Genomic DNA, 26519 nt, shown 5'->3' on the forward strand with positions numbered 1-26519 from the left:
GGCTGGTCACGCCAAGCCCTGTGCATGGTGAATCTATTATATGCACATTTGCTTATTTTGGGCCGTGGTTATTTTTGATCCTCAATGTCCAAATTTTTATGTTAACTTGCCTAGAGTTCTATGCCAGAAGGCGGTGGCTCATGGGCCAATCTGGTGATAATGACCTCCAAATGATGTATGTCTTCAACTTCTTGTCACGGGCCGAACCAGTCTGATATTTGGTTGGTAGATAAATGCAGCCATTTGTGTTGTTTTCTCTGGAGTATAACACCCTGTATCCCTGGTGTCAGCATCTTGGAGATCCGGTGCATATTGACACTGTCCTTGTTGACACTCCATGGTGGGTGGGGAGCAGGGTGCTGAACCATATTCGTTCCATTATGACTACACAACTCTCTGGTTCAGCAAGAAATGAAAAAAAGAGACGAATCGACAATGTTGATGAATCTTTGAGAACTGTTCCCTCAAATGCTGATTCCTGGGCTCGTTTCCTGGTGATAGAGGCTACTGATTTCCTACCGATCAAATTAAATCCTTTTGCTATTTCTAAGGCTGTTTCTGGAATTTGTGGGGACGTTAAAAACGTCACCCGTCTCCGTAGCGGTTCACTTCTGGTGGAATGTGCACGGAAACAGCAATCTCTCAATCTTTTATCGATTGAAACATTTGCTAATGTTGAGGTTGCTGTGTCTGTGCACAGAACTTTAAATTCCTGTCGTGGAATCATTCGCGACAGAGCTCGTTGTCTTTCGGATATGTCCGAGGAGGACATTGCCGCAGAACTACATGATCAGGGTGTGACAGCAGTCAAACGTTTCACGTTCAAGAAAGAAGGTAACATTGTGCAAACAAATACTTACCTCTTAACGTTTGCGCGTGCCTCATTGCCACAGTCTATAAAAGCAGGGTATTTTAATATCGGAGTGGATGTGTATGTCCCCAGTCCGCTCCGGTGTTATAAATGTCAAAAATTCGGTCATGGATCAAACTCTTGTCGTGGCTCTGTGATTTGTCATCGCTGTGGCGAGAGCCACGACAGCACAGACTGTAACAAGATTTTTCAATGTGCTAACTGCCATGGCCCTCATGGTTCCTCATCAAAATCATGCCCTGTGTGGCAAAAGAGTCAAAATCATGAGATTAAAGTGTGAGAAAAACATCTCTTACCTTGAGGCAAAGAAACTTTTTGTACATGAGGTTTCTACTCCAGTGACATACTCTGCTGCAGTCACTCGTACTGTAGCAACGTCCTCTGTTGCTTGTCAAACAGACTTGACTTGGGTCAGGTCAGTAAACCCTGTTTCTGCTGCTCCACTAAAGCCACCAGCTACTCAACCTATGCCCCCAGTCACACAATCTACTTCTTCTTCCCAGACTGCGAGTCAGCCTGAGATATTATCCAAAACAGTTCACAAACAGCCAGCCTCAGCCAGTTCTGGAAAACCAAAAGGTAAAAAATTAAACAGAAAAAGAGACACATTCCGTCCCTTTACCTTCCGAGCTCCCTTTGGAGAACCCCTTTGGACCTCTCGACATGGAGGTCACACTGTCCTCACAGGACAAGCGGAGGAATAGCTCTTCTTCCCATTCACGAGAGAGATCTCCGATTGAGCCACCACCATGACTCAATTGTCTAATATAATTCAGTGGAATTGCAGAGGACTGAAGAATAACTTCAATGAAATCCAATTACTCATTCAAGATCTTCAACCATCAGCATTATGTCTTCAAGAGACATACCTTAAAAACACTGATACCTTTAATTTGAGACGGTTTAGTGACTATCATTCCTTCTCCCCTCCAGGCGATAAAGCTACTGGAGGCGCCTCTATTTTGGTACACCAGAGTGTCATTCATAGTCCTGTCACTTTACATACGGATCTTCAAACTGTTGCTGTGCGTCTCACTCTGCACATTGCTCTGACATTGTGCAGCTTGTATATACCTCCTTCTTCAAATATTCAACAATCCGATCTTCAAAATCTGTTTGATCAACTTCCGAAGCCATGTCTCATCATGGGCGATCTGAACGGTCACAACCCGCTTTGGGGAAGTGACCATATTAATACTAAAGGTAAAATCCTTGAGGAATTTATTTCCGATAATCACCTGTGTATATATAACGATGGTTCTCCCACTTATCTACATCCAGCTACGGGAACATATTCTTCCCTGGATCTGTCAATTGCCGACTCCAGCTTGTATAATGAATTTGAATGGGTGGTCCATGATGACCTATGTGGGAGTGATCACTTCCCCACCATTCTCAAAACAGTCAACCCTGGTGATGATCCACCTTTATCGAGAAGAAACTTTGCCAGGGCTGACTGGTCCTTATACGAGACTCTGTGTGCTGAACAATTAACTCATGATCGGTTTAGGAACAGTGAAGATCCTATTCAGTCGTTTTCTGATATCCTTAATGGCATTGCTGACAAAACAATTCCTCAGTCCTCTGCGGTTCCACATATTCGTAAACCATGGTTCAATAACGAATGTAAACAGGCCAGAAAGTGTAGGAAGAAAGCAGAAAAATATTTTCGCCGACATCCTACTGTCCATAATTTAGATAAATGTAAAATGTTAAATGCCAAGGCACGACGCAGTTTTAAACAGAATAAGCGTCAGTCTTGGCGAAACTATGTTTCCAAAATAAATGCTCGAACACCGATGTCAAAGGTGTGGAACATGATACAAAGAATAAAGGGCAAAGGTTCCAAATCTACCGTTCATCATTTAAAGGACGGTGATAATTTGTTAACTGATAAGGCTGACATTGCCAATAAGCTTGGTGAAACTCTCGCCAAACATTCGTCTTCGTCCAATTATGTCCCTGAGTTTCAGAAACATCAGAAACAACAGGAGAAGAAAAGAATAAATTTTAACTCAGACAATGGAGAAGACTACAATGAATTATTTTCAATGCATGAGTTACGTACTGCCCTTGAGCAAGCTCATGATACAGCAACAGGAGCTGATAATATACACTATCAGCTCTTGAAACATTTACCGGAATCATGTTTGGAAACTCTTCTAAATATTTTTGACACAATATGGACTTCAGGGGAATTTCCCACCTTCGTGGCGTAATGCCATTGTAGTCCCTATACCAAAGCCTGGCCGGGATCATACTGATCCGTCTAATTACAGACCAATCTCTTTAACGAGTTGTGTCTGTAAAACCATGGAACGAATAATAAATAATCGATTAACATGGTATCTTGAAACCAATAATCTCATAACAAATATTCAATGTGGTTTCAGGAAAAATCGTAGTACCATTGATCATTTGGTACGATTAGAATCCTTTGTCAAAAATGCAATAGTCAATAAACAACATGCAGTATCGCTATTCTTTGATCTCGAGAAAGCATACGATACCACCTGGAAGCATGGCATTTTAAAGGATTTACATGATTTTTGGTTTAAGGGGTCGTTTACCTCTTTTTATATCACAGTTTTTTAAAAGACAGGCAATTTCAAGTCCGAGTGGGTTCAACCCTGTCTGACCATTATAATCAGGATCAGGGTGTCCCACAAGGCAGTATTTTGTCTGTCACATTGTTTAGCATTAAGATCAACAGTTTATCCAAGGTTTTAAATGATTCTATAGATGGATCACTTTTTGTGGATGATTTTAATATTTCTTGTCGTGGTAAGAATATGCACACCATTGAACGGCAACTACAGTTGTGTTTAAACAAAATAAATAAATGGTGTCTTGAAAACGGCTTTAAATTTTCTAAATCAAAAAACTAATTGCATACATTTCTGCCGTAAATATAAACCACATAAAGACCCAGAACTCTTTTTAAATGGTACTCCCATCAAGGTTGTAAAAGAGGCCAAGTTCTTAGGTCTCATTTTCGACTCCCATTTAACTTTTCTTCCGCATATCAAATCCCTGAAAACTAAATGCCTGAAGGCACTCGATTTATTGAAAGTCGTGTCTAATTCAAGGTGGGGAGGGGGATCAAGCTACGCTCCTACACCTTTACAGATCACTTGTCCGCTCGAAGCTTGATTATGGCTCCATCGTATATGGTGGAGCCTGTAAAAGCAACTTAAAGCTCTTAGATTCAGTCCACCATCAAGGTCTGAGACTTTGTCTTGGGTCTTTAGAACTTCTCCTATTGATAGTCTCTATGTTGAGGCTGATGAGCCATCCTTACCCAACGTCGTATCAAACTCTCTTTACAGTATATAACAAAACTCTATTCTAACGAGTCTAATCCTGCATTTAACTGTGTTTTCAATCCTTCTTATGAGGAGTTGTACAACAAAAGCCTTCTCTTGTTCCGCCTCTTGGTTTAAGAATTAAACCATTTCTTTCTGCTGCCGGCATTGAGCTGGAAAATATAGCTCCTTCCCGTCTTCTTTCTTCTCCGCCTTGGCAATTGGTTAGGCCACAAGTTGACCTAACATTAACTACATTTAAAAAATCAGAAACAAATGAATTACAGTATAAACAAGAATTTAGTCAATTAAGAAATAAATATAATACATACAAATCCTTATTTACAGATGGGTCCAAGGATGGTGGCGCAGTGGCATGTGCCACTGTCATTGGATCCAGAACAATATCTTCTAGAATACCCGATAACAGCTCTATATTTACAGCAGAAGCAAACGCCATATTAACGGCTCTTAAATATATTCAACGACATCCTAAACATAAACAGTACGTAATCTTTTCCGATTTCCTTTCATGTCTTCAGGCTATTAAAATATTTCTTGTAAACATCCACTTTTATTAGACATTATTGAATTGTATAATGAGCTTGCTACTGGCCAGTGCGACATCGTCTTTTGTTGGTTACCCAGCCACGTTGGCATTTCTGGGAATACCATGGCTGATCTTGCTGCCAAGGCAGCACTCAACAAATCTGTGACACCACTTCTTATTCCATATTCTGATTATAAAGCTGGCATTAGAACTTATATCCGTGATCTGATGCAGAAGAAGTGGGACACCCAAGTAGGTATTAATAAATTACATGAAATAAAACCCTACATTGGTTATACCTACTTGGGTTGTCAGTCCAGATTTGAGGAGGTTATTATGCGACGATGTCGCATTGGCCATACGCGTTATACTCACAAATACCTATTGAAAGGTGAGGATCCTCCGTTTTGTATCCCTTGTGATGAGAGAACCACGGTCAAGCATGTCCTGCTTGACTGTGTTGAATTCTCCATCATAAAGGGATAAATATATTTCAATGTAAAAACAATGAAGGATCTTTTTACAAATGTTAATTATCATTTAATTATTGGCTTTTTAAAGAAATTGATTTAATGATTGAATTTTTGATTAATATGTTCTGTACATAGATGTATTTTAATTATTGGTAGATTTGATTAGTAACTTAGATTGTGAGTGGCAGTGCCCTCAAAGGGGGTTGAAGTAGCGTAAAATTATTGTCCTCCTGAGAGGGTACGTAAGTCCCAAAACATTCAAAGTAAATTTCAACTTACTACTCTTTTAATCGTAGAATATATGTTCGTTTAATTCATGGCTAGATTATCTGACATTGCTAACGGCTGAAGGGATGGTGTAAATCCAGCTAGGGTCCATGCAGGAAGCAAATGTACTGTAAGTCCCCATGGTCCCTAGTATGGTGATCTACCTTCAGTTGTTGGCAATATATAGCCGGTTTTTACCTTGTATTGTCCTATAGTTAGACTGTTTTAGATTTGATTGCTAGTTTTAAATTCGAATCTGTGATAATCTAGTTATTTTACTGTCCTTCGTTGACAGCTTTTTATAGTTGCCCTTGCTTATTATGCATAAAATTAATTGTTCTCGTCACGATATGGCTGAAATATTGCCGATGTGACGTTAAATTTTAACTCACTCACTCACTCAAAAAGAAACGCAAAACCGTGAAATTTATGCAGCAAAGGGCATGCACAGTCTGGTTATAGAAATCCAGATTACTTTCGGAAATCGGCCTCCGTTTTAAAAGGAGTTTCAAGGTTAAATCACTACGCCCTGTATTGACGCAGCGACACACAACATCGCCACTGGAAGAAGAATGCACGTTAGAGATTACCAATTTTCTGTTGCCAGGCGTCTAAATGTTAGTCTAAGCACGATATCACTGCTTGCAGCTCGTTACAACCAAACAGGCATAACAAATGACCGTCCCCGTACAGGCAGACCTCGAATCACTACTGCAGCCCAAGACCGGTACAGCCGGGTACTACATTTTCGTGATCTTACTGCCACGTGTGAGAGCACGGCTGATTGCCTGGACTTCGGAGGATATCCGGTCAAACTGTACGGAACAGGTTTAGAGAGATTGGACTTAGAGCCAGGAGACCCGACGTCGGGACCATGCTACGTTGTCACCATCGCGCTCAACGTCTCCGTTATCTAAAATTATCCACTTGGTTGTATAGACATTTCCTTCTTCTAAACAGATGTACAAATTCATTTCTTAAAGTCTATTTGTGGACGAGTTAAACACGAGTTTTTTCATGAGTTGAAAATACAACATTTTCGCAAGAGATTTCCGGGTTATGCGTCCTTTTTTGGAATAGTATATATGAAAACGTTGTCAAAACATCAGTGTTAAACGTTGCAACCCTTTCGATGACACTTTGTTTAATATGATTGGGACCTCTTTTGTAGCTGGAGTATTTTACCCACACCAGGCATACATTGATAACCCTACTGAATTCACTGAAGAGCCTCTTAGCCTACTGTGATACAAAATAATGAAATTAATTTAGTGGTTCAATGTTCTAAATGTTCCGATTTTGTGTTCAGTTCAATTACGCGTCAATAGATGCCTATTCAGTACATTATTATCTATCGTCTCCTCAGCAGGGTTTTGGGAACCATGGCGCATTGAGTTGTCTGTGATATATATTAACCTGTACATTATCTATTGACATAAACCATTGTGCTTTTAGCATAGAAACGCGTTGGACGTTATACCCACAGTAACACATGTTAACTCCAGCTAGTATATTAGTTAAATATAGTAATAGTCTCTCTGTAGTTTAAGCAATGTTGGGGGTAAGTCTTAACATACCAAAATAACGATGGCAGATCCCTTGGACAAGATGTTCTCTGGTGAAATGTATAAAGGCTCGTTGTAACGAAATGATATATGAGAGCAAAAAGGTTCTAATCGTCATTATTTACATCAAATTCCTTCCTACGAGCATGAATACCGAGCTCTACGCATCTCCATGACTGCGCCTTTGATGTTGGCAGTCCACCCTGAACTTAACGTGGTTTCCTGACTTGCACCGATCTTACAGTTGTTGACTAGCAGTCCCTTGTTGAAGCTGAAGGCTGTACATCCGGGGCTTTGCTGACACCAGATGCTGCACATGGTTACCATGGGCGTCGTTAGCGTAGCAGTTGGAGTCGTGAGGGTGTAGCCAGGCATGACTCTGTAGGAAGATCCTGCAAGGGCGTGTGTCAATGATATACATCGAGGGAAGTCGTGTTTGGAGTAGCGTTTATCAATACATACAGGTTTATGTATGCACTCATACACACGACACACACGTACACCAACACATATACATACACACATATACAAATTTGCGTAATAACTCAAGTCGACTTGCCACACGTACGAAGATAGATTACCATTGCTGTCTCCCTAAACCTCGTACTAAACAGTGTTAATTTATTACGCAAAAGAAATCCATTCAAACAAGATGCATTTGAAGCAAATACACAACCAGACAGCACATCTTTGCAGTCTTCTAAGTGAGTAGATGTACCTGCTGATGAAATTGACTCATCAGTCAGAGGCTAACAACTATCAAGGTTGCAAAGAAAAATGGCTTTGGTTTTCTGGAATCACAAAGGAGTCAAAGTGGTCGATTTCTCCCAGATCATTTCATAACCAATGCTTTGGCTGCTGACCAAGGATACGAATGCCAACCGTCGTGAAACACTCACCGTAATGGCATTGACTTAATTTATCATCTGTATTCACCAGATGACGTTGACGCCATTTCGTCTACAGAAATATGTTTTACAGTTTTCCCAGAAATTATTGAGAAAATCTTTGTTTCCTAATACTGATAACAGAATTTTATAATAGGTGTTACGTTATGTAGTAAGGTACTCAATATATGAGGCAACTGTTGTAGGGTTAGGAATGAACATTACTACATCAAGAGATATTTCCCCGGAAGTAGCAGGCTGCTTAGTTTATTGACATGGCAGATTTGACAGCAGAAGAGAAAAGAAAGCTGGTTCTAGATGATTTTGAAAGGTGTGACTAATGCAAAATAGTTAGCTGGTAGACATGCAATCCCTCTATCTACAGTATACAGAGCGTTCAAGAATATTCAGTCAGCAGTTAGGATTGAGCACAAGACAGGGACAGGGAGGCCAAGGAAGTTCATTACTACGGATTGCCGGCGACTTTGTCAGATTGAGTAGGAGAAAATTGAAATATCAGAAATGAGATGATTAATAGAGGAAGTCCTCAGGTATGTAATGAAACACTTACACAGGAATTACAAAGACTTAACTGGGTGAACAAGCGCGGAATTCACTCACCATTGATGAATGATACACAAAAAGAAAAACGTTTAAACTGGTGTAAGGCTTAAGGATAATGTTTTCTTTTCTGATGAAAGTTCTGACTGGCTTTCTCCGAACTAGGTGAAAATATTGACAAAAGATAATGTGCCCGAAATTTCACATGTGGGTTCGGATATCACTACAAAAATAAGCTGGTTTCCGAAACACTGAAACTGAGAAGAAACCCCATGGAAACCACCATTTCCAGCTGGTTTCCAGGTAGTTTCCTATAGTTTCAGTAAAAATGGGCACGCCCAAACAGGTGAGACAGCAGAGTTTAAACAACCAAAATGGCTGACCCACTGTCCCGCGAAGAGCGTAAAACAAGTAATAATTGAGAAATACCAGCTCATTTGCAACGTAAATAAGCATGGATAGTATGGTGAAATGTAACACTGAACCATACAAGACAGCAAGACATGAATAATACGAAAGCGAAACTAGCGACGTGGGAAAACACCCCACACCGAAGTGCAAACACGAGGCAGCAAGGTAGGTGAAACTTATGTTTTGGTTTGTTTTTTTACCTACACTTAGAGGACGATAAGACATACAAAGCATACATACCAAACAAAAACCGCATTTGTTTAACTTTAATAAAGAGAGTAGCGAAAAACAACAACGTCTAACTCGTAGCACACCTTCAGTAAAAGTGATGTTTGGATAGCCCGCGCATGCGGGGGGAGAGATCACGTCACTTCCGCACCTGTACACTTGTCGATACACGTGGTTGCCATTCTAGAGGAATGGCGAATCAACGACTGTCTGATCTCTTTCAAGCGAAGCTTCAGGTAAAATGCAATATACCTATGGTAAGGTAAGTTAAAAATGTAAGTTTCAGGAATGGAAACCAACGGTATCCACATGACCATAGTTTCTTGTTGGTTTCCATTTCCGGAACTATAAGTTTACAGTATCCATTATGGATTCTAGGAAACTAGGTTACCCAGTTTCAATAAATGGACACCAACTGGACGCGGACAACTTCATGCCAAACAATTACAAATTTTAATTTACTTAGTTCAAAACAGTACACGGGAAACCAACATGAAACTACATTTTCTGGTTTTGTGTTGGTTTCCATTTAATGAAATCTTCAGTTGGAAATTCCAGGAATGGAAACCAACAAGAAACCTGTGACCTTAGTTTCTTGTTGGTTTCCATTTACAGAAATACAAAAATCACAGAATCCAACATGGAATCTAGTTGGAAACTCAGTTACTTAGTTTCAGTGAATGGAAACCAACTGGATTCCCCAATTACCCACTATACAGATGATTTCCAGGTTTCAGCAAACTAAGTCATTTCTGTTGTGTATCATCACGTGGAGTGGCGCCGTTGTGTATTTTCAGTGGACATTTGACGAAGGAACGATATGTTGACATCTTAAATGGTCACCTCCTTCCAACGGCACGAACACTGTATGAAGACAATTGGATTTTCCAGCATGAAAATTACAACCCATAACAGACAGCCGGCTACACAAAACCGTAATTGTTGGACGAAAATGTTCAAGTTTCAGACTGGCTCAGCTACAGTCCACATCTTGACCCTATTGAGAATGTGTGTTGACTAATGAAGGACAGAATAAACCAAAGAGGACTTTGGGATATTTAGGATATGACGAAAGAAATGGTCGATTATTGTTATACGCTGTCACGCGATTTCCTACAAACTTTGATCGGCATGTATTAGATATTTGCTGAAACAACTTTCTCAATAATTTCTGGGAATACTATACAACACTGGAAATAGGTCGTAACGTCAGTGGGATCCAGGCATGGGGGGTAAAGATTTGTCTACCTTTGAGGTGATCTTGTTGACTAAATCTTTGGAAACCAATCTTCGGCGTTAAACTGGTTAGCCACTTCTAACCATTAACATGGCTATTTCTCGTCTCACCATTAACATGGTTATTTCTCGTTTCACCATTAACATGGCTATTTCTCGTCTCACCATTAACATGGCTATTTCTCGTGTCACCATTAACATGGCCATTTCTCGTCTAACCATTAACATGGCTATTCTCATCTAACCATTAACATGGCTATGTCTCGTCTCAAAGAACCATTCGCCGGATACCTTCGTCGAAGATGATTCAGAGAATGCTACATCCCGCTGGACTCTTTGATGTTTGACTTTTCGCTTCATAGGAAATATTGCTTATGTAAGAGCAAGCAATATCTCCAAAGTTATCAAAATACATGCATCACACGATCTGCAGAGAATTCAGTTACCATGAACACATATAAACACTGCAATGTTGTTTTCGGAATGTCAGCCAAAGATTTGTCCAAGCGTGTCAGCGTCGTACATTGTCCATCTATAAAACCCTTACCTTATCCGTATGATCAGGGGCGTAGCTACCATTATTAAAAAAGCCCGGGCTTACACATGATTTTTGGCAAAAAGGTTGGGCAAGCCCTCAATACTATCTAAATATAAAGCTTTGCAACCTATCGGAAACAATTGGCTTGCTACGCGCCTGATGATGCTCAGTTGGAACAGATCAAACGGCTCAATATCTCACAATCAGAACGTAATTAGAAACTTACCTGAAGTCGGGTCTTGTGTTGGGGTGGTGACAGTTGCAGATGATGTTCCAACTGCAGAAGAGAACAAAAATCGAAATACTGGTGGAAACGCTATTGAACATGCAGTTATTACAGTCATATGTAGTAATGTGTACTTTTTGTAACCCTAGTTAGCTTTAATACAAGAGTTACTGTTACAACTGTCGACATGCTCGGTTGAGAACAATCAAACGGTGTTATGTCTCACAGCTGGAGCGTTATTTAAAACCTACCTGAAGCCGGTTCTGGTGCTGTGGTGGTAACAGTTGTAGGTGATGTTCCAACAAGCGATGACGTCAATGGGTTGGTGTCTTTGAACAGAAAATTAGAAAAATAAAAAATGCTGAAAGGTGGAAACTATGTTCAACATGCAGTGATGGCATTAATTCACCGTCAATTGTATTGTTTTGTAACGCTTGTTTAATTAAAACTGCTAATTTGTAACTGTTACATTTCTTTCTTTGTTGGTTTCACACAAAAGTGTTTTACGCGAGGATTTCTGGTACACGTATTGTTTCAACATTAAAATCAATACGTAACCCGATACACCGTCTTCCAGTAGGGACAGTAAATCGACTTAATAATATCACATTATCAGATTGTTTTGATTGATCAGATATGAAGCCCACCTGAAGACAATGTAGTCGTTGATGTTGTTGTAGTCGTGGCTGTCTCAAGGGACGTTCCACTAGACGATGAAGTCACAGTGGTCGTGTCTTTGGCACAGAAGGGGAAAAATATGAATATATTTATTGATAGGTTACTTCACTTAACATTATGTAAATATAATCAGTACTTGTGTATTATATTATTGATGTCAGGGGAATGTCAATTGACTGTTTCCGAAAACAATTCCATGGGATGACGATGTTCCTATACTGTCACACCGTCAATATATTGTATATTGCATACATTCAAAGTCCCCAGAGTTTGGATAGCAGGTTGCCTCGTATGACGTTCCTGGCATTTATTTTGAAAAGGACATCAACTATGAGAGCCGACAGAAATAATGATTGAGCCCTCATATTGTTTACCTACATCGTGTTTACTTATATGGTGTTTCAAAGGTATTTGAGAGTTTCTGGGAGGCTGAACTGCGTTCGGTCATGTCAACGGGACCATACTACCATACAAACATAATTGCAACATTATTTTTCAAGATGATAACACACGGGTCCATCATGCCAGGATTAGGACCAAATTCCCCCTAAAGCAAAACCAGCCACTACAGGTCATGGTCAGCGCGCAGTCAGGACTTGTTCTCCATTGAACATTCCTACGGCATCTGTGGCAGTCGTCAACGTCAAAATTCTCCACTCACTTTCGGTGCTGCTCTCATTGATGAGGGGCGGTGGGGAAGCCTAATAGTTAAAGCCTTCGCTCTTCACGACCCGGTTTCAATTTCCACACATGGGTACAATGTGTGAAGCCCATTTCTGATGTCCCCCACTATGATATTGCTGGAATATTGCTGAAAGTGACGTAAAACTAAACTCACTCACTCACTAATGAGTGACACAATTTAATTCAAAATGACATAGGTCTAATGACATAGCATGCCTGGAAGTATTCATGCATGTCTGGGCAACAGAGGTGGTGTTGTCCGGTATTAGTGGCGTAGGCAGAAACTGTCGAATTTGACAAGGGACCTCTTCAAGGACCTATGGTGCCACCATCATGTCTGTCTAAAAGGCTTTTTTTGTTAATACTACTAATAATAATACTGAAATATTATATAGCGCCAAATCCAGCCACAAAGTAGGTGCTCAAAGTCCGTTACTTTGAAAGGGCATTCAGGCAACGGCGACTAAATCGAAAGTCATCCATGCCCCTGATGAACGATATTCCCTTTGATGATATATTATTATTACACATCCATTTATTATTGCACTACAGCCATACCATATGGCGAGATAAGGCGAATTCCGTTTTGTATGATTCTTGTATAGTTTTTCTGTCCTTCGCTGCCATCATCTGGTTCAATACACAAGGTAGACTAACAACTAGTCTCTGAAATGAACATATTTTACTGAAAAAAGTTCATATTAAAAAATATATATATAATGAAAAGGAGCCTTGAGACTTTCTTCATTTTCAGAGACTAAACAAGTCTGCAGAGGGATACTTTCTTGGAATTTCACAACATGTACAAAGGTGTGTGGACCGATTTGGTGTAATGAGTATCAAGTGTTGCAAGGGATACCAGCTAAGGGTAGCATCTCTTGATATTGCTATTGCTGGACAACTGGATCTCACCCAAAAAATTCCAAAGTTATTTATATTCTCCAAAATCCAAATGTTGTGTCTGCACTATATGTGGAAGTTTAATTGATGTCGCATATATCTATAATGTAACAAGCAGAAAAAGTCATCAATATCCCCCGCAATGGCAAAAAATTCTTCATGTATATGTCAGTTAGTTACGACTATGTCAAATGTTTTGGTGTGTATATAGCAGTGAGTGAGTGAGTTTAGTTTTATGCCACACTCCGCAATATTCCAGCTGTCAACCACCAAAAGCACATCTATGGATCATACTTGACATATGTACTAAGTTTGATGAAGCCTGCATGTACAGTTTGGAAGATCTGCTCCAGACAAGATGACATTCTCATAGTCACAGCCATGACCAAGTCATGTTTCCATGGAAACAACACAAAATAACAATCATATCTGGGTCTAACCAAAAGGCACATCTAGGGATCATGGTTGACATGTGTACCAAGTTTGGTTAAGCTATCACGAATAGTTTAGGAGATATGCTTCGGACAAAGCGTGATGGACGCACGGAGGGACAGAACTCATTTCTGTATTCCCCGCAACTTCATTGTTGCAGCGGATAACAATATGCCATCAGATCCCCATCACAATGTCTTTTCAAAATTTATGGATAAAGTCACAAATGCCTACATTGTTGAGATACACTGCTTTGAGCCTAATGACTTATATTTCTGTTTGTCTCTTCATCATGCAAATCAAGGGTGACACAACAACAACAGTAGCATGGCTTGTATTTTCTACTGACTTGTCTGAATAGGGAGAATTTCGAATGTCAGTGATTTTCCACTCCTGGATGGAGAACAAAACAACACATCTTCACCACTTAAGTACTTTTCAATCATTGCATTCTGATTTGGACGAATGCTATGTATAGTTGCTTTCATCCTCATCAAAGTTACAATTCATTTTTACCCTGAGATGGAAAACATTTCCCTCTCGTCGCCAGTGTAAAATGAAACAGTTAAAGAAAATACTCAGATTTCAGTCATCAGGTCCTTAGTGTAATCTTACATGTCTGGAATGAGAGGACAGGCAGTAGCAGGAGGTCTTGGCTCAGTGTGGGGTCTTGGGGGGTGGTGGGTGAGGCTTCTCATTCTGTAGCCCTGAACCCACTGATCAAGATCCTTCATCCCAAGGAGAGGGATCAAAGGCTTGTGATCCGTCTCGAGGACAACCTGAATACCAACGAGGTAATCTTGAAACCTTTCACATGCCCATGTCAGAGCTAGGGCCTCTTTCTCTATTTGAGCGTACCTTGTCTCTGTGTCTGAGTGATGCATACACCACTGGACGCCAACCTTCCTGTACCTAAGCTGTAAACTTGGTCGGGAGATTCGGTTTAAAGATCGCCAATACAGGACTCTCGCCCCATATCCACCCATTCCTCTTGTTGAGACGATCCCGAAGAGGTTTAGTCATGTCAGCCAGATTCATGAAAAAAAATTCCCAGTTGGTTAACCATACCTAAGAATCGGCGAACGTCAGCAACATTCTTAGGTTCTTGCATGTCTTTGACAGCAGCGACCTTGTCCATACTGATCTGGATACCTTTGTCGCTGACAGTCTGTCCCAGAAACTGTACTTGTGACTTTCCAAACTCACATTTGTTCTTGTTGAGAGTGAGTCCTGCTTCTCTGAGAGCTGTGAGAGTTGTTCTCACCCGATCATCATGTTCCTGAACATCCTGTCCATGAATGAGGATGTCATCCATTATTCCGATAGTACCTTCCTGACCATCGAGGAGGCTTGAGACTTGTTTCTGGAAGAACTCTGGTGCCGAGGTGATCCCAAAAGGTAACCTGGTGTAGCAGTACCTGCCAAATGGTGTGATGAAAGTAGTCAACAGAGCAGAATTTTCTGTAAGCTTAATTTGATGAGTTCGCAAGGGTGTGAAGACTTTTGCATTGGCCAACTGTCCGAGTGTATGATCCACAGTAGGAAGCATATGTCGTTCTCTGGAACAGATTGAGCTGCCTGAGATCTACACAGCTCCTGACATCACCGTTTGATTTTGGAACCACAACCATCGGAGCACACCATCTGTTGGCTCCTCCACTTTCTGGATGACTCCCATACCTTCCAGCTTATCCAGTTGAGTCTTGACCTGAAGTAGGAGAGGGATAGGAACTCGTCTTGGAATGGTGACTGCATAAGGTTGGGCATCAGGCTGAACTTTGATCTCATATTCCTGTGCCAGTTTTCCGAGCCACTGAATAACTCTGGGAATTCCTTTGTCACATCGTCCATGGTCAAAGTTCCACAGAAGGCAACAATGCCCAAGTACCCACTTGCCTAGCAACTCAAGAGAAGATGTGAGGTATCCGTCAATACATACACCTTTTCAACCAGTGATTTCTTCTTCCATTTCAATGTTGCTTTAAAGTATCCATCCATGGTAAGTTTGTTCTGCAAACCTTTGAGGACACGGTCCGGTGGAGTGAGATGTCTTCCTGGAAAGTTCGTATCAAAACATTCCTTTGATATAACTGTAACATCAGCCCCAGTGTCGGCTTTCAGTGAGACCTTAACACCATCAACTATGACCTCAGCGTAGTGATAGTCTTTCACTTTAGGAGTATTGGAACCAAATGCACCGAGAAAAAACTTCATCAGTTTTCTCCTCTTCTTCTTCCTCGTCTATCACCCGCACAGATCCACGTGACTGACACATTGAGGAGTAGTGCCCCTCTTTTTGCAGGAGTGACAAACAGCATTTCTAGCCGGACACACACACCTCTCGTGTGGCTCCTTTCCACAATAGTCACATTTTCCGTGTGAACGGCCCTTGTTCTGACTAATGGGGTTGGCTGCACCTTGAGCTCTCCCTGAATATAGTTTCACATTGCCACCACGTCCTGAAGGAGGCTTGGACCTTGTGGCTTGGACCTTAACCTCTTGACCTGTACGAATTTTTCCAACATATCCAACTGCTGCAGACTTTCTTCCTGTAGACTTTTAACCTGAGATTCACTAGCCTCAGCAGTCCTGCAAATATTCAGTGCCATCTCAAGGGTTCAATCCGGTTCTCTCAAATGTCTTGACCTCACTTCCTCGCTACATATGCCAAGCACTATGCGATCACGCACTAAAGAGTCTCTTAAGTCACCAAATTCACATGTTGCACTTTTGTTTCTAATATCAGTGTCAAAAGTGTCAAACTTCTCACCAGGGCTTTGGTTCCGGCTGCCGAAAATATACCTCCCAAATGTAATATTTTTTCTCGGATTGCAATAAGCCTCAAATTTTCCAAACAATGTGTCTATCAATTCAGAGTTTTCATTTTCCCCAAATTCAAAAGTGTTGTAAACCAATCTGGCCTCCTTCCCAATCACATGCAACAGTGTATTTGCCTGAATTTTCGCTGGTTTACGGTCTAAACCACTGGCAATTGAATACATTTCAAATTCCTGCTTGAAAATCCTAAAGTTTTCACCTAAATTTCCAGTCAAATCCAACGGAGAGGGTGGTTTCAGATCTTTCATAGTGAGTTACACAACCGGTCGGCAGGACGATGAATTCAAGGAGTAGATGCGTAGGTAATCCTAACACAAGGACGATGGGTATGCAGGTGGACGATTATTACAGTGAGCGCACTCAACGACGTGCGATTGCTGTTACTTTTAGAGTTCTATCACTTAGAAGAAAACTTTTTCAGGACACTGAACCGATGTATACATGCGTTTGAGGAATATCCCAAGGAAACCAGTCACTTCTGACACCATGTTATGTTAGAGGGGTTCCTTTCTAGTCAAATGAAGACAGAACGAGTCTGGCGACATTCACCTGTTTACTTAGATGCCTAAGTTAGAGTAACCTCCCCTTTGCTAGCCTCGCGGAGGCTACATACAGCCACCACTACAGTCTGCACGGCAGACTATACACAAGGCATACATGCTGTAATTGGTTACGTGAGCTTACTTTTGTGCCGTATTTAGCAATATTTGTAAAATATGACTTCATCTGAAATGGGCTTTTCACATTGTCCAATGTTGAAATCCGAACTAATGCCTTCGGCATGGCGAGCGAACCAATAATTCAATCCAAGGTCTTCATGTAGTCAAAATATTTGAGACTCACCTTCCGACACTGACTGTACTGCCTTGTCTTCATATATCTGTATTTCTTTGAGAGTAAGTGGTGGTTGGTCGGTGGTGACACGTATGTACCGTACAGCAAACAGCCTCTGGCAGATCAACGTTGTGGTACCTTTTGCGATCTTCTGGCCGCACAGGAAAGTGTGGGCAGGTTCAAAAGTCGCATATATGGAGAGAGAAAGTGTTCTGTTTTCAGCCAGTATACGATCTGAAAAAAACCACAATTATTTTAGTAATGAGTGAATAAACGAGTTTAATACCGCAGTGAACTAAATCGAAGTTTGACATTGAGCTCAATGTGAAAGGAAAGGAAAGAATTATTGCTAGATCTTCCCCATGGATACAAACAGTGTTGGATGCGAGTGACACACCTTGATTTATTGGAAGGCTATGTATACTATATGTGTTTATCACACAGATTTCGTTTTCAAAGAAAGGACAGCCCATTCGTGCGAGTTCAAATAGAGAAAACTGCGTTCTCTTTTCTCTGCCTGCTTTTTGGAAGCGGTTATAATCAGCAGCTTAATCTTTGTTTCCCGTACTTATGGGTAACATCAATATTGCAAACGTCAAAAGCAGCAACCCTCCTCACCATAACATAAATTGTTTGTTTGTTTTGTTAGCTTGTTGTTTAACACTACACTCAGCAATATTCCAGCTATATGGCGGCAATCTGGAAATACTCGAGTCTGGAGCAGACAATCCAGTGATCAACATCATCAGCATCGACCTATGGATGGGTTATAATGACATGTGTCAACAAAGTCAGTGAGCCTGACCACCCGTTAGTTGCCTCACGACATGCATGGGTTGCGGAAGGTCAAACCGAACCTGGATTTTCATGGGTTACAGAAGTATGTACATGAAATAAAGATACCCATGTTTGAAAAGTGGATAATTATTTGTTGGACGTCATAGTATGCTTCTAAATCAATTTGCCAGTAGGCGTCCCCGGGCTCGGCAGTATTGGAAAGAAAATATGTGTTCACGTCTCCATCAATCGCCAGTTCAGCCCCTTTTCCGAGTTGTGTTGAACTTGTCGTCAGTCTTCTTCCTGTTAGGATCACTGTAACAACACCAGGAAAATGCTATATAAGATATTGTACCAAAAGAGTCCTTAAAAGGTGTTCCTCATGGTTCGGTTTCAGTAATAGAATGCATACATGAATACAAATCATAACATTTCGCAGTTTCATACAAAGACCATATACAATCTTGGTCCGGGCGTAAAACTTAAAAAGAAGAGATTAGTAATTGATGTTTTATGTACTCAAGCGTTGACAGAGAAAGCTTTTCACTAACATTCAAACACCGAAATCTTAGTAAAGTTATTTTCTGTTTTGTTTGTTTGTTGTTTAACGCCACACTCAGCAATATTCCAGCTCTATGGCGGCGGCCTGAAAATAAAGGAGTCGGGACCAGACAATCCAGTGATGAACATCATGCGCATCGATCTACGCAACTGGGATGCGATTACTCCCGGTCCGGTTTGTCACCTCTTACTACAAGCGTGTTGGATCGCTAACTACCAATTACGACTGTCAAAGCAAAAATATGGGACATCAATATCTTGAGAGATAATGGTACTTCTTGTCCCGATGAACCACGTGCAAAAGTTGAATCAACAGTACCCTTTTGACAGTGACAATAGTGGGTGAGTGAGTAGGGTTTTAGTTTTACGTGCCTTTTATCATTGTTTCAGCATTAACACGATATGGCAAACCAGAAATGGAGTCAACTATTGTACCATTGTGATCAATTAAACCTGGGTCTTTGGCCTGACGACCTTATGCTTTAACCGGTCGGTAACCCCACTTCCCCAACAGGGACGGGATGTGTGGATGTAGACACCATACAACCCTAGTGGCTAGCTAATCGTGTAAAGATTTAAAGGAAGAAGGTAAGAGTTTTAAACAAGTTAGATGACTAACTGAAACATTTGTACAAAAACAACGTATCTAACTACGAAAACAGACGATCAAGAGAATAGATCACGACGGGATATTATAGTATTGTATGTTGTTCCAGAGAATCAGGGTAATGGAGAGAGAGACAGGGGATTGTGAAGTATAAGGGGGTTCTCACTTGAGATGAATGATGCTTGGAACGTTGATAAGGTTGGGATCGAGAGAGTGCATATAGTGGGAATGCAGAACGACTAAGGTAACCCTGTCCTACAGTTGTTCAGTTGGCAAGACATAAAACTAAATCGAGATTCTCAAATTAGCAAGGAACAAAGCAAAGGAATCTCCTGTAAAAACTGGTGAGGATTTCATTTTTCAATGAGGGAGAAAAGGAGAGAGTTCTTACCACGTCTCGTCAGGGCTTTCATATGGTTTGATAATCTTGTGAAAAGTAACATTCTACATGAAGCAAACACTGGTGAGTTGAAACAACGGTCAAAACAACTAGACGGGGCAAGTCAACACACAGGAAATCCATTCAAAAACAACGTTCACAACATGTCAGTGCGCTTTCAGGTAACTATCAGTGACTGAAAAGAAATATATTTGAGTAATATTAACGTGAAAATGTAAATTTCTACTATTGGTCTGACTGAAACATGATGTTATTGGTATTTTGATTGTTGTAATTAACTGACAAAACATAGACTACATGCTAAGTGTACAGATGGAGGTGTATCTGATCGTTTCTAACAGAGAATGTCTCATTGACACAATGGCCTCAAAGGTACAAAGACATACATCCACAAAATTACCAGCCATCCATAGGAGGGAGAGATTTCTTTGAGATATTGTTACAGGCAAAAGGACACTATATCCTTCTGAGTGTGAATCTGCTAAGGGAAATGCTGCGTTTGTAAATCACGTCGTTTGTCAAATTCAGGTGTATATATAATCGGTAACACAAAAGTGTTCGAAGTTACAACAAATAAGAAGGGGCATATATGTCTTTGTAAGGCTGGTTACTACGGAATATAAAACAGAAAATTAAATGCTTCATTGGTTGACGTTGTTTGAAGTCCTGTGTGACTGATTCACTACGCTTTCAGTGACAGTCTGTTTCAAGGGCGTTTGATGGTGATTAAGGTTGTTATGGTGACATCAAATGATTCTCAGGTTGATCAAACGGTTCGTGTTGGCATTACTTCAAACGATGTAAAACAACAGAAGTTTTAGTCTTGCAAAGCACTCAAATTACAGAGCGGGATATTAAGCAACGCCGATGTTAAAAGGGATTGGTAACTGCATTCTACACACTTGATGACAATGAAACACATATATCGAAGATCACCGTGTCAAGGCAAATGTCTTTCACAAATGACCCTCTCCAACCATCAATTGAATGGTTTTCGGAAGGGTGTGATGGGTTTATGTGAAAATGCTACGTTTCTGTTGCCTGACCAGGTTGTGGCTCTCAAGAGTGCTTAAGGTGTATTTTGCCCAACCACGAGCAATTCCATGAGGCAGGGAGACAACTGGTCAATATATATATATATATATTATGCAAACTAGGTGTAGCAAACATAAGATCAGCATTCACTAACACAAAGATATAACAGTTCACTCGACCATGCGCACAATTTATCGGTATTTTAAGGCAAATAAATCTCATTAAAAGGATTTGTAATGGTATTTTATGTTGGGAGTCATGAGAATCGAACCGAGTTCTTATGCGAGACAAGCGAACGTGTTAATTACTAGGCTGTCCCACCACCTAAACAGAGACAAGATGTGTGAATGTAGAGATAGGACAGCAACAAACTATGCGTGGCTAACTAATCGTGGAGAGATTTAAAGGAAGAAGGTAAAATAATAAAGATCAATGAAAAAAACTAGTACCGGTGCAGAAAAGAGACTGAAGTTGTTCGTATATTTACGCATATCGTTTACTTAATAAATATCAGATAATTATATAATATGAACGATTTTTTGAGTGGTTCAGATTACAGGATGTTCTACAGGATACGCTTTGTGCATTTTCCAGAGTATAAACATCAGTCATTACTAGTATAGATACAGACGACAGGCTGCAGCTATTCATAATTTTAGTTACACGTATCATTAACTAAATAACTATGTGAAGATATTATATCCGATTATATGACATGAAATGCTTGAAAGATTGTTTGAGTGGCTCAGAATACAGGATGTTCTACGTACATGTTCCAAAGTATAAACATCAATGAATACTAGTACCGATACAAATGACAGACTGAAGCTATTAATGATATGATTTACACTTATCTTAACTTAATAAATATCAGAAGATATTATACCCAATTATTTGACATGAAATGCTTGAAATTTTGGTTGAGTGATTCCAAATACAAGATGTTTCCTTACATTTTCCAAGTATGGACATTCATTGAATACTAGTACCAATACAGATGACAGGCTGATACTATTCATGACATGATTTACACATATCATTAACTTAATACGTATGTAAAGATACTATATCCAATTGCACGCCACATTCATAGATACATGTTCAAAAATATTAGGTTATTTTGAATAAATTGTGGACTGATGACGAGAATGAATAAAAAATGTCATGTGTGCATGTTGAAAAAGCACTATATTTTGTTACTTCATAGTATCTGCTAATATCCCTTGGTGCATGTTTGAAGTTTGGAATTGTCTCTTTTAACTTTGGGTATATATGACTTGTTTGACAACAAGACCTATGGCATTTAATGAATTATCATTTCTCTCTTTAAATCCAAACAAGATATTTTCTGTGTTAAATTCGATGTAACGACCGGATATTATAGCATTGTAGGGGGAGGGGATTTGTTCTCACTTGAAATGGAAGATACTTGAAACGTTGTCAAGGTTCACTGAAGGGAGGAAGAAGGAATAGGCTAACTTAAAACATGTGGACAGGGCAGGTCAACACACAGGGAATCCATTCAACAACAACTTCCACAGTATGTCTGTGTACTTTTATGTAACTGTCAGTCATTGAAAAGAAAATACATTAAAATAATATTAACGTGATTTAGAAACTATCTAAAATGTCTATTATTGGTCTGACTGGGTATTCATATTTGATTGTTGTGATTAACGGACAACGCTGAGTGTACAGTTGGAGATGTATCTGTTGTTTGTTTCTATTCTTTTCTATATTTTCTGAACTATAAATGATCCAGATCAAAGATTTGATTTTGAGTATCGAAAAGAAAAACAACAACTGTGAACTCCAGGTTGACTAATTCGGGAGTCATCTCTTTTCTCGTACATTCTTGATGATGGATATCTTACTAAGTTTGTCAGTTGGTCTAAAATTATAAAGCTAAAATAGAACGTCTCATTCCTACAAAGGCTTTAGTGGTACAAAGACATACATCCACAAATGTATCAACAATCCACAGGAGAGGGAGGGTTATATAAAAAGATTTCCCTGAGATATTGCTACAGGCAAACAGGAAGATCTATCGTACAAAGTGTGAATCTGAAGAGGGAAATGCTGCCTTGGTTGGTTAAATCACGTGGTTGGTCAAAGTCAGGTATAATCGGTCTGCCCAAAAGTGTTCCAAGTTACAACAAATAAGAAGGAGCGAATATGTCTTGGTAAGGATGGTTACATAAAACAGAAAACAGAAAAAGCGCTTTGTTGGTTCACATCGTGTGAATTCCTGTCTGACTGATTCCCGGTACTTTCAGTAAAACACCTTGAAAACGGTTACTCGTGGTTGACTTCTTCTCGTTCTTCCGCATGCATAAGTTACCATGTTTAGAGTAAAGGCCGTGCATTTCACAGGCGCTTGAAGGCGGTTATGTATGTTATTATGACATCAAATGATTCCCAAGTTGATCAAACGCTGCATGGATTGTGGCATAACTTCAAACGACGAAGAAACACAAGTAGTTTTAGTCCTCACTCCCTCACCATAACAGACCATTTTAACCCGGATTACTACGGGTTACACTACAGTGAGTTGGTAAGTTAAAATTTCCTAAAATATATCTGCGCCATTGGGATACGATGACATTTGTCCACCAAGTTTGCCTGAATTTTCGCTGGTTTACGGTCTAAACCACTGGCAATTGAATACATTTCAAATTCCTGCTTGAAAATCAAGTTTTCACCTAAATTTCCAGTCAAATCCAACAGAGAGGGTGGTTTTAGATTGTTCATAGTGAGTTACACAACCGGTTGACAGGACGATGAATTCAAGGAGTTGATGCGTAGGTAATCCTAACACAAGGACGATGGGTATGCAGGTGGACGATTATTACAGTGAGCGCACTCAACGACGTGCGATTGCTGTTACTTTTAGAGTTCTATCACTTAGAAGAAAACTTGTTCAGGACACTGAACCGATGTATTCACGCGTTTGAGGAATATCCCAAGGAAACCAGTCACTTCTGACACCATGTTATGTTAGAGGGGTTCCTTTCTAGTCAAATGAAGACAGAACGAGTCTGGCGACATTCACGTGTTTACTTAGATGCCTAAGTTAGAGTAACCTCCCCTTTGCTAGCCTCGCGGAGGCTACATACAGCTGCCACTACAGTCTGTACGACAGACTATACACAAGGCATACATGCTGAAATTGGTTACGTGAGCTTACTTTTGTGTCGTATTTAGCAATGTTTGTAAAATATGACCTCATCTGAAATGGGCTTTTCACATTGTCCAATGTTGAAATCCGAACTAGTGCCTTCGGCATGGCGAGCGAACCAATAATTCAATCCAAGGTCTTCATGTAGTCAAAATATTTGAGACTCACCTTCCGACACTGACTGTACTGCCTTGACTTCATATATCTGTATTTCTTTGAGAGTAAGTGGTGGTTGGTCGGTGGTGACACGTATGTACCGTACAGCAAACAGCCTCTGGCAGATCAACGTTGTGGTACCTTTTGCGATCTTCTGGCCGCACAGGAAAGTGTGGGCAGGTTCAAAAGTCGCATATATGGAGAGAGAAAGTGTTCTGTTTTCAGCCAGAATACGATCTGAAAAAAACACAATTATTTTAGTAATGAGTGAATAAACGAGTTTAATACCGCAGTGAACTAAATCGAAGTTCGACATTGAGCTCAATGTGAAAGGAGAGGTCAAAGCGAAAATCAAGTTTACGAAATGTACGGGTGTGATTCTAACAGTCTTGTCTTTTAAAATCCACAATCATCCAATGTAGGACAAGTAATGAACTCTGCACAGATATAGAACCTTTGGCATCAGAGCCACCTGTGATCCATGAAATATACATATGGGACTCAACAGTGATATTTCCCAATCAATCTGTCTTCCTGAACGAGTGAATGAGTTAGTGCTTTTAGCGATATTCCAGTGATATCATGGCGGGGGACACCAGAAATGGACTTCACATAAAGTGCCCATGTGGGAAATCAAACCCGGGTCTTCAGCGTTTCATGCGGACGCCTTAACCATTAGGCTACCCCACCGCTCCACTTCCTGAACGATGTACTTTCAAATACACATGAGTGAGTGAGTTAACATTTAACGTCTCAACGGCAATATTTCAGCCATATCGTGATGACAAAAAGTTATGGACTAAGAATAAATGTATTTATACTTGTTAAAAACCTGTCAGCGAAGGACAGTATAACAGTATCACAAATTAATTAAGACTAGTTTGAGTTAAGTTTATAATGTGAAATCATTTCAAAGCAACACAATATAAAATCGGGTAAAAGATCGCCAGCAACTAAAGGTAGATCACCATACCAGGGACCATGGGGACTTACATTACTTTTGCTACCTGCATGGCCCCAAGATGGATTTATATCATCCCTTCAGCTGTTGGCGAATTTTGAGCAATTTAGCCATAAATTAAAACTAAAAACATTCTACAATTAAACTTCTGGCAATGATCAACATACATTGATTGATGTGGTCTTAAGTACATGAATATACAATAGACGCCAAAAGAAACGTTACGCTCCTACCTTTATGAATTACTGAAAAACTATCAAAGATATTTTAGAAGGCTTTAGTTTACAAGGAAGCTTAACAACACAGCTTTACGCAAATCACGAAAAGAAATTCTCAAGTGCATCTTTTTCAGAAGAGTTAAATTGTCCTATATTCGTCCATGCCGAAATAAACCAATAATAGTGATTTCGATGTCCAAAAGAAAGGTTGAAAATATTTCTGCTTTGGGACAATGATAAACCATTTAAAGTCACCCTTTTGCTGCGAAGGGAGGTAATATAATTATCGGGCCAAGCCGTTGATGCATCCAGGGTAAAGTGGAGAGTTATCATAACGTATACACTGGAGATGATCGAGGATGATGCGAACTTAAACACATACTTTTCCCCTGTTATTTGTAACACGTCACAAGATAAATACTGCTGTAATATAGTGACGACATACAGGAAAAATACGCAAGTGAGTGTATTTTAACGCTGATCTAAGCATGCTTATATATCAGCGTGTCGTCTTTACAGTATTTGTTGTGTAACGCTATATAGCTGCAGTCTATCAATAATCGAGTCTGGACCAGACAATACCGTGATCAACATCATGAGCATCGATGTAAGCAATTGGGATATGACGACTCAACCAAGTCAATTCTTAACAAGCTTGGTCTTCTGAAGAGCGTTGGGTATTGACAATGCTAGATGTGTAATCAGGGGAAATTTGGGACATGTTACCAAGAGTGAGTGAGTGAGTTATAATTTATCGTCACATCGGCAATATTTTAGCCATATCGTGACGAGTACATTTAATTGCTATACATAGTAATTTATGGTCATCGAAGGACAGTAAAACCGACTAGAATATCACAATATCAAGAAATAAAACTAGCATATTATAAGTTGTTCACTGGTCACGAGGGGGACATGGGTTGATGTACCCTCAATGTTTGTTTATGTTTCCTGAGCCCGAACGGCGAGGGGAACATAAACAAACATCGAGGGTACATCAACCCATAGGCCCTGTGGGACCGGAGAACAACGTATGTATCTGACCGAACACCTTATTGTTTATTTTGAATTGTTTGAAGAACGGGTACAAATCTTTTGATAGCCATCGCTAGATTCTGCAGACAAGAAAAAGAACAGATTTA

General features: G+C 40.1%; 1 protein-coding gene across 1 annotated transcript in view; it reads right to left on the bottom strand.

Annotated features, from left to right (window-relative positions):
* Positions 1–6398: 6398 nt before the first annotated feature.
* The window catches only part of LOC124269581 (cell wall protein DAN4-like), a 44121-nt gene continuing 24000 nt past the window's right edge, over positions 6399–26519 (bottom strand). Inside the window, exons 6-9 of the mRNA XM_046704605.1 lie at positions 11766–11852; positions 11370–11447; positions 11119–11169; positions 6399–7423 (exon numbers count right to left, since the gene is read on the bottom strand). Of these exons, the coding sequence (XP_046560561.1) occupies positions 7170–7423; positions 11119–11169; positions 11370–11447; positions 11766–11852 (470 nt within the window). The 3' untranslated portion in view covers positions 6399–7169. The remainder of the gene's footprint in view (positions 7424–11118; positions 11170–11369; positions 11448–11765; positions 11853–26519) is intronic.

The sequence above is a fragment of the Haliotis rubra genome, unplaced genomic scaffold (genome assembly GCF_003918875.1).
Source record: "Haliotis rubra isolate DU_JTF1 unplaced genomic scaffold, ASM391887v1 Scf1457, whole genome shotgun sequence".
Taxonomy (NCBI): Eukaryota; Metazoa; Mollusca; class Gastropoda; order Lepetellida; family Haliotidae; genus Haliotis; species Haliotis rubra.